At 34.6% G+C, this 9,393-nt stretch overlaps 1 protein-coding gene across 1 annotated transcript; it reads left to right on the top strand.

Moving 5' to 3' along the window:
* The first annotated feature begins 4,325 nt into the window (after window positions 1-4,325).
* Window positions 4,326-4,679, top strand: LOC118847171 (60S ribosomal protein L30-like). Its single transcript, XM_036755748.1, has one exon. It carries the CDS (start codon window positions 4,326-4,328, stop codon window positions 4,677-4,679), a length of 354 nt encoding a protein of 117 aa, XP_036611643.1.
* The last annotated feature ends 4,714 nt before the right edge of the window (window positions 4,680-9,393 follow it).

Below are 9,393 nucleotides of genomic sequence, written 5' to 3' on the forward strand. Positions count from 1 at the left end.
AGCTGACTTCTGTGTCTAAAGTGACAGAGTGAGGGGAGAGGAGGAGATACTTTCAAGGGTGTTAAAAATCATACACTTTTAAGACTAGCTATAAACTTTACCTTACCTATTGGGACTCTTGGGGCAGGTAGGTGGCACAATGAGTAGAGCACCAGCCCTGGAGACAGGAGGACCTGAGTTCAAATCCAGCCTTAGATACTGGACACAGTTACTAGCTGTGTGACCTTGGGCAAGTCACTTAATCTCAATTGCCCTGCCTTCCCCCCTCTACAAAGAAAAAAAAAAAGGAAAGAAGCTATTGGGAGTCAAAATGTGAGAAACTTGCCCATTGGCCAACATGTGGTCATACTAATGAAGGAATCTCTTTATAAGAATCTTGACATTCTCACAATGACATAAGAAGCTACAGAAAAATAGCTGTTAAAATTTTTAATCCATGCCCTACCCCCTACCCCAGGCCAACTAGTTCTTTTTACTTAGTTGGATTATAGAGACATATGAAATTCCTATTCATTGAATAGACACTTTAATTGCTTATGCATTTCTTCTCAGCTTTTTTTGGTCTTTATCTGTCACCACAGATGTGTCTATGATGTTCCTCTTATAAATAATGAAGTCTTTCTCTTGTTGAGCCTCTCCCTCAGCTCCTGCTTCCTGGTCTCTGTTCTTTCAGACCACTGGGTGGAATGACATGTGTAGCCTTCTATAAGTGAGTATGACCACTGCTGCAGGCAGATGCCAGGAAACTAATGTATCTTCTAAGCCCTTTATAACCTGGTCCTTTCCTGCCTTTTTAGGCTTCCTATCCCTTATAGCTCTCCACATTTTCTGAAATCCAGTGACATTGGCCTCTTCATTCTTTCTCACACAAGACACTCAACTTCCCAAATTGGAGCATTTTCACTGGCTATCCTGTATGCCTAGAATGCTGTCCCTCCTTGCCACCATTTCCTGGCCTCCCTGGCTTCCTTCAAGTTTCAGCCAAAGTTGGATCTTCTGCAAAAATCCTTTCTTAGTCTTAGTGCCTCCACTTTGAGACCACTGCCAATTTATCCTGTACAGATATCCCTTCCACATCATGAGTTTTCCCATCATGGTTTTAATAAGTTGTGGGATGGCATAAGAAATTAAATGGGAATTTTGGGAGAGTTTTGTGGAAGCCGAAGATGACATGTGAAAGCTGGCGGACAACACAGAAAGAGTTTAGAAACTCAGAAATACGTAAATATGTGTATGGTATTGTATAATATCAACCCAAATTTCACACTAAGGTGCTGTAAATACCCCATAAAAGGAAAAGAAAAAAGTCAGACTTCTTCTCTTGTAGGAAGGGAGGCCAAAAAATTTTATGCCGATTTTCCATATCAGGGGAGTGCTGTGCTCCTAACCCCCATGATGTAGAAAAGACAATTGTATAGACCTTGTTTCTATTTGGTGTGTTTGTATATTGTCTCCACGTTAGATTGGGAGGTTCTTGAAATCAAGGGCTATTCTATGCTCTTCTTTGTATCTTTAGTACTTAGCCCAGTGCTGACACATAACAGCTACTTAATAAATGCTAGTTGACTGACTATTCTTCACCCTTGCTTTAATGTTCTTCTGAACTCCATTCTCTTCTTTGTGACTGACTTTCTTTAGTCCCCAGAATAACTTCAGGAGCCAAGTCTTGAAGAAGTTGAGGAATAACTCCTTGGGATCCTGTTAAAGGGAAACTCTGAGAAGCCTTTTTAGTTTGGACTTTCATAGGACATTCTTTTGTTCTTTCAGCAAAATATCTTATGGTGACATGTTTGAAGTCTTTCTTTGTGCTATCGAAGTATCAAATGCATTTTATTGTAGTTTTTAACTTGGTGGGGGCAGGGAATCTGTGCCCCAAGTTGCATTTGGTGCCACTTTCACTTATTCACAGGATTTCTCCAGTCTTAGTTTCTTCCACTGCTCCTCAAATGTTTTTTACTCTCCTCTGTACACACTGAAAGTTGGTAACATCCATTTAAAAATGTGTCTTTCAAAAACTGACTTCTGTGGACTGTTTCCTCCCTAGAAGGTGATTGCTATTTTGCACATAACCCTCGTAATGTATCATGACTAATCAGACCAACCAAGATTTTGGGTCTATCAAATTTTGCCATAACAAATGCAGATTGCTCAAATAAAATGAAGTAATTGCATTTCTCTCAAAATAAAATGCATTTATGCAATACCTCTTGAATTCAAAGTGTTAGGGAGCCTACTCAAAGGTAAGGAATTTGAACTTGGACATTTTACTCAAATGATTCACATTAAATCTGTGGCAACCATTTCTTTCCTATTTTTATATAATAATTATGCCTCACTATTGTTCACTGAAAAACCATCAAACAACTTTATTGTGGCATAATTATGCATGCAGCCTTAAATTAATATACTTATGGAATTCACATTTATTACAGCCTATCTTTTATCTTTTTTAAATGCCTAGTCTAGAAATAGAGTAACAGATCTGATTTCTGATTTCTTTGTTCCCAGGATTATGATGCATGGCCCAGTGTTCTGAGGCCATCAGTTGCAAAATTTATCTGAATTTTCTTCTGTAATCTAATATTGTGCTACAGTGAATGTATGAAACATTAATATGCTTCCATACACTCACATTTCTGAAACATTTCCCCTATAGTCTGTTGTAGCTCACAAGACATTGTTCCCCTTATGATAAAAGCACAGCAATTGTTTTTTCTGTTATCTAAAATAAAAGGAATTTTTGATACCTTGACATTCTTAACTTTAGGGGAGTTTACCACTTCACTCAGTTCTAATGAAAACTCAGAATATACCTAGCTAACCTATTAAGTTAGTGACCATCAATGAATTTCATTATTCATTAGTTTCTATTACCTTACCCAATATGTTTCAGTTTCTGTTCATATCCCCAAGTTCTAGTGAAATGTTATTACTATTATTTATTATTATTTGTATAATTGCATAGCCGTGCATAATTGTTTATGACATAAAATCAATAAATTCCTTACCTATAAGTTATTCTAATGAAAACTTAACATAAATAAAACACTCAAGAGCAGCCAATTTCTAAACAAAAAGATCATGCATCATGGACACTTAAGGATTTTGGCAATGTCTACCTAATCAAGGGGAAAACAGATATAACTAAAAGAGTTGCTAAGTTCTATTTACTGCAACAAAATCGGCAGGACCAAAACTAAGGCTGTGACTTCAAGGTTCCTTAATATTTGGGGAGTCACATAGCCAAGTCTGTTTTCACTTTCCATTATATCTATTTAGGTTGCCCTTGTTTTAGTTAAGATTCTATTTGATTTCCTCAGTACTAAATATATAGGAACAAAACTACATCTACCTAAATGGTGAAGAATGAAATACAGAAATTCCTTTGAATGCAGTACTATGGGATTTTGACCTGAAATATTGATCCTTCCCTCCAAGTGAATTGGGCCATTTCATTTAAATGTCTTAGTAACTGTGTGATCCTGCATCTTGTATAGAGCTAAGCATTTTACAAAGAGCAACTCTTATGGTAGAAGGTTGAATATGGACACAACTGTCCATATTGTAAAATCATTCAACTATTATTCAGTACAAAGTAATGAAGAAAAGATTGAAAATAAGGGTGCTATAGAAATGAAGAAATAGCTACTTCTGAAGCTGTCAGAAAGATTACTATTAAAACTTTAGTTTTACACTCATCAACACACAAAACTTTTTTAAGGAGAGAATTCCATTCAAAACAGTGATGTGGCCTATCTGTGATAAAAGGTTATAACAAGTAACATTATTATTTAATGAGGGATGAATGTGAATGTACCCCATCCTAAATTTAAAAAAAATTATTGAGAAGTTCTGCATTTTACATAGACAACAGAAGTGATAGAAACTTGAAATGTTTTCTTTCTTGGAAAACACTCGAATATTAATTTAAAAATACTATTCTAATCAAAGTTAAACTTCTTAAGTACATCTCCCAAAATACTGATACAATCTAATATTATCAATATATCATTCATCATATCCAGCACAAAACAGAATTAGCTTATTTTACATGTCAAAAATAAAATTTCTAAACTATACTTCAGTAAATTAGGTGGGGAAAGGGAACTAGGAATTTCTGCAAAATGTTTCATAAATAAAGAAAAGGTCATGTTTTAAAAATTTGCTAAGGTCTGGAGTATTTTTTTCTGCAAAGTGAATATGCTTTTGTTAAAATATTCACCTTTATTTCTTATAAAAGAAATTATTAGCCTTTCTCACTTCCTGGCCATCTTGGCAGCAGGTCTCTGGCTGAGGGTCCTCCCGCAGGCACCACAGGCAGGAAGATGGTGGCTGCAAAGAAGACGAAAAAGCCGCTGGAGTCCATCAACTCGAGGCTCCAGCTGGTCATGAAAAGTGGCAAATACGTGCTGGGCTACAAACAGACCCTGAAAATGATCCGACAAGGCAAAGCCAAGTTGGTCATCTTAGCCAACAACTGCCCAGCCTTGAGGAAATCAGAGATTGAATATTACGCTATGTTGGCCAAAACTGGCGTACATCACTACAGTGGCAATAACATTGAATTGGGTACAGCATGTGGGAAGTACTACAGAGTATGTACATTGGCTATCATTGATCCAGGTGATTCTGATATCATTAGAAGCATGCCAGAACAGACCAGTGAGCTATTCCAGTAATCCCTCATCACTTCTCAATTTAGGCATGTTAAACATCTTACCATCTTCTCTCCAGAGGTAATATTGTTGTTCTTGTTTATGTAGCTTTAAAATTTGTAATGCTGCTAAGCTACAGTCATCCTCTTTTGGCTCCCTGAGCCACTAATATTCATATAAGATTTATTATCTTTCTGCTGCCATGATACTCTTTTCCAAACAAATTTATTTCTTTAATTTCACTTGGAAATGTGTTTACTTTCATGTCACTCATCACATGCCTAGAGGACAAATTATTTGACTGAAGTTTGTTAAAACAGAAATAACAAAATATTCATTTGTGTTTAAATTCCACTTCATGTGTGAGAATTAAATAATTGATACAAGGAGACCAAGCTGCGATCATTGTATTACTAGACATAAAATCAATATATGTTGAAATACAGAAGCTGTTGAGGAAAACAACATATACGTTCATATTTTTTATATTTAGGCATGCTCTCTTAGATAATCTCATATAAGATTTTATGACTCGAAAACACTTACTAACATAGTACCATTGTTCTGATAATAAGATGTTAACACATGGGCTTGATGAAGCTATGATCCATTAAACAATTTCATTTTTTCTTCATTTAATATTTGAAGAGCTTTGGTTATCACAAGTAATATTACAGAATAAATAGCAATTAGTAATTATATATATATATATATATGTATAAATATGTACACACACATATATATATAGTCAGAAATTCAGATGTCCAAATACAAGATGTCCTCAAAGTCTTACAAAGCTAGGGGCTGAGTAGATAGAGCACTGAACCTGTAATTCAAAAACACATACAAGTTTTGTGATCCTGGACAAGTCACTTAACCACTGCCTGCCTCAGTTTCCTCATCTGTAAAATGGGTATAATAATAACTACCTCTCAAGGTTGTTGTGATGTTCAAATAAGATAATATTCATAAAGCATTAACACAGTGCATGGTATACAGTAAACAGAAGTACCAGCCACAGAATCAGAAAATCTGGGCATCAGTTAATCATTGGAACAGTAATTATATATGTGTGTGTATGTATGTATGTACATATATATATATGTATGTATATGTATATGTATGTATGTATCTTAGTATCTATTATTAACTCTTCGTGCATTAAGACTTTCGGGACATCCTATATTTTTAAATCACCTTCCAGGTGTAATGCCAGAAAAGTCACCATCTAGATTCTTCAATATGCTAATGCATACTTGAAATATTCTAGCAGGGGTTCTAAGCCAGCCTGGATAATTTTACTTGTTATAAAATACAGCAATTTCTCAATTTCATAAGATTATTTGTATGATTGGTTGTTCTATACTATACAAAAATTTCCCAGATATTAAATAACTATTATTATTATTAACCATTATTATTATTAAATACTAAATAACTATTCTGTACTATTTAAATAAAAGTATCTGTACTATTTAAAAGTTTCAGGAGAAAACATGATATGAATTTAGTAGGTGATTTTGCTTCAGATAGGAAAAATAATAAAATATATAAACATACTGATATTGTAATGTATTTTATTAATTAGCACTTTAAAAAATGACAATTTACTTTATCAAACTCATCTTATGTTATTAGTGTTTAAGGCATTGCCTTTGATGCTTGAGGAGATACAAAGCTAAATTATACCCTATTTTTGCCCTTGTGGAGTTTCTACTCTAATAGATATATGGTAGTTTGTGAATTCCAAAACACTAAAATAATGTTCTTGGTGTGACAAGGCTTAATCCCACAAGGATAAAATTCATTAGTTTGTTATTTCCTGAACCCACATTGCCAGGAACAAGACAATGGTACATTCTAGGAGACAAAAACAGTGGTAGCAGTGCCAATGAGGAGAGAAAAGAAGACCAGTCCTTCCTCTTCACAGCAGAAGTAGCAGCATCAGTAAAAAACAGAACCAGCAGCCATTCATTTAGTATCTTGAGGTTACTCCCCAACAACTCTTTAAGGCCAGTAGTACAGGTGTTCAAAACTCCATTTTTTAAGTAACAAAGCTTATTATCAGAGTTACTTATGATTACTCAGCCAGTAAATGTCAAAGGTAACACTCCTAATCAGACTTCCCTACTCCAAAGTTAGCCCAATAGCCACTGTGACATGTCACCTTTGTAAGTTTGGATGTTTTAACAATGTTTTTCAAACTCTTACTGCTTGCATGTCATTCATATATATCATAGTTTATTAGAGCTGGGAGAGACCTTAGATTCACTTAATTTAGGAGCTATGGTACTGTTCCAGTGATTAACCGATGCCCAGATTTTCTAATTCTATGGCTGGTACTTTTGTTCTTCATGATGTAGTATATTTATGAGGCTTTTTATTTTAACTGTCTTCTTAATTCTTAATAAAGCTTAATTTAGCCTGTCTTTGAGTAGTATATTGAATATCAGTGGATCTCTGAAAATTTGGTATAGGTTTCTTCCTAAAGATCATTGCCTTTATTTTTTTTTCAGGATATTTTCCAGACAAAAGCTTCATTAATACTCCCTTATACATTTCTTCAATTTCAGACTGTTTGCTGTTTCATTATTGAGCTTCTGTAGTTATTTTTCCAATTTTAAAAATTATAAATGGGTATGCAACAGAAGGTGTCAAAAATTGCACTGATATATGCCTTCATCAGTCTTTGTCTGTGTTCTTTAAAGTTTTAAACTGTCATTTTCTAGCAGAAAAAAGATAAATATTTGTTGAAATATAGCATAGTAAAATTGCCAGAATTTCAGTGCACACATTCAAGTAAAAGTCATAATAAAGCAGCATCTGTAGACATCTAGTTAGATGGACAATTGAAGAAATTGCCCAAATAAACCATGCCAGGAAAGATCACCTTTTGAAATATTGAAACAATTGAAACAAAATTATTTTTTTGGCTTGAATTACCTGGATAATTATATAGACAGCAGCCTGAAGGATTTCATCAGCCTGCTTTCTAGCTAATGAACTATTTATGACACAGCTCTCAACCTATCCCATATTATAATCACCATCAATTCATTTAGAAATTTTAACTAGCTTTGCTATCTAAAAATTATTTCACTTATATACTAAACTATAATTTAAACTATTTAACAGAAACATGGAAATTTCTCATTATATATAATCATAGTAAAGGTATCATTAATCACATATAATCAAATGGTTAAATAAGATGATACAGATGTTATTTCACATTAATAACTTAGTAGCAATGAAAGGACAATAGGGTAGGATAAGCATTTTTTATTTATTGATTAATTGATTTATTCAAAGGCTCATAAATTCCTATATTTAGAGCTGGACTTCCAGACAAGATGGCTGCCAGAATGGGAAGCAGATGGCCCAATTTTTACATAAGTATTTCCAGCAAGATGTTGGAGTTTGCATGAGCCTGAATGATGATCAGTAAATATGATGAGAAACTACAGTAAGTGATTTCCATCTTAGAACTGCATAAAAAGTCAGCCAGAAGCCTGAGGATAATAAGAGATGGATCTTCTAGCAAGGCGATCACTGGGGTAAAGTAGTCTCTGAGCATGACTAGAGAGAGCCAGATATGTGTAGCCTGCAACACCCTGTGATCAGAAGTATAATATCTAGACTCTTTTGATAATCACAACTTTCAGGTAGTCTGACAAGTCTTATATTGTCTCTCCTTTGTCTGTTCTCTAGGTCAGTTTTTTTTTGATGAGATGTTTCACAGTCTCTTCTATTTTTTCATCCTTTTGATTTTGTTTCATTATTTCTTGGTGTCTTTCTTGATGTCGTTAGCTTCCCTGTTAGCCCGGTTCCAATTTTTATTTCCTTACAGAATCTGCAAAAACAAAATGCTCTCCCGATAAAGTCCCAGGGTGGGTATGTTGGAAATGTCAGGGAGTGGAGACAGGTATGACACCACAGCAGTAAGATTGTGCCCAAAGGCTCTGATGTCAGCAACATTCTTTTCTAAGATTCCAAAGAGTTCCCTGAAGATCCAGGCTCTGAATCCAAAAGAACCATGGAAATCTTTCCCTGGGAAATGGAGATTAGCACAGGAACTGAGGTGACCTGAGGGTTTGGGGGAGATCAAATGGTCAATTTGATCACAGCCAAAATTGCAGCAGGAGGTAAATCCTGGTCCTATCACATAGCCCTAATTCAACAAGCAGTGATTAAGAGATGAGTAAATAAAATAAAACACTAGCTACAATAAAAAAACCATTGCAGATCTAAAAGTATCCAAAAAGGAAGACAGAGTAATTCCATAACTGCAGGAATAGATCTGACTTTTAAAAACGCACTTTCCATGAGGACTACATGTGTACCTAAAAGAAATTAAGCAAAAAAGAAAAATAACTTAAAACTATTGAGAAAATAAAATGCTAAACCTTCCACAAGAAACAGAATTCCTAAAAATGAAAATAAAACTAAACATAAATCAATGACTCTATGAGATGGCAAAAAATATTAGAACAAAATGAAAAGTTTGAAAAAAGTTAAATCTGATATCAAAACCAACTGACCTGGAAAATAAGTCAAAGAGAGATAATTTAAGAATCAATGGGCTTGCTGAAAGCTATTACCACCACCACTACCTATACCCATCAAAGAAAGCTTACACACTATAATTCAAGCCATCATAAGTGAATACTGCCAGATCTATTAGAAGCAAGGGACACAGTGAAGACTGAAAGACGAGACAGATCATCTTCTGAATGAA

This window comes from Trichosurus vulpecula, chromosome 4, assembly GCF_011100635.1.
Source record: "Trichosurus vulpecula isolate mTriVul1 chromosome 4, mTriVul1.pri, whole genome shotgun sequence".
NCBI classification, from domain to species: domain Eukaryota; kingdom Metazoa; phylum Chordata; class Mammalia; order Diprotodontia; family Phalangeridae; genus Trichosurus; species Trichosurus vulpecula.

Excerpts from the sequence above, each read along its gene's own strand:
- LOC118847171 (XM_036755748.1), top strand. The coding sequence starts at position 4,326 with ATGGTGGCTGCAAAGAAGACGAAAAAGCCGCTGGAGTCCATCAACTCG.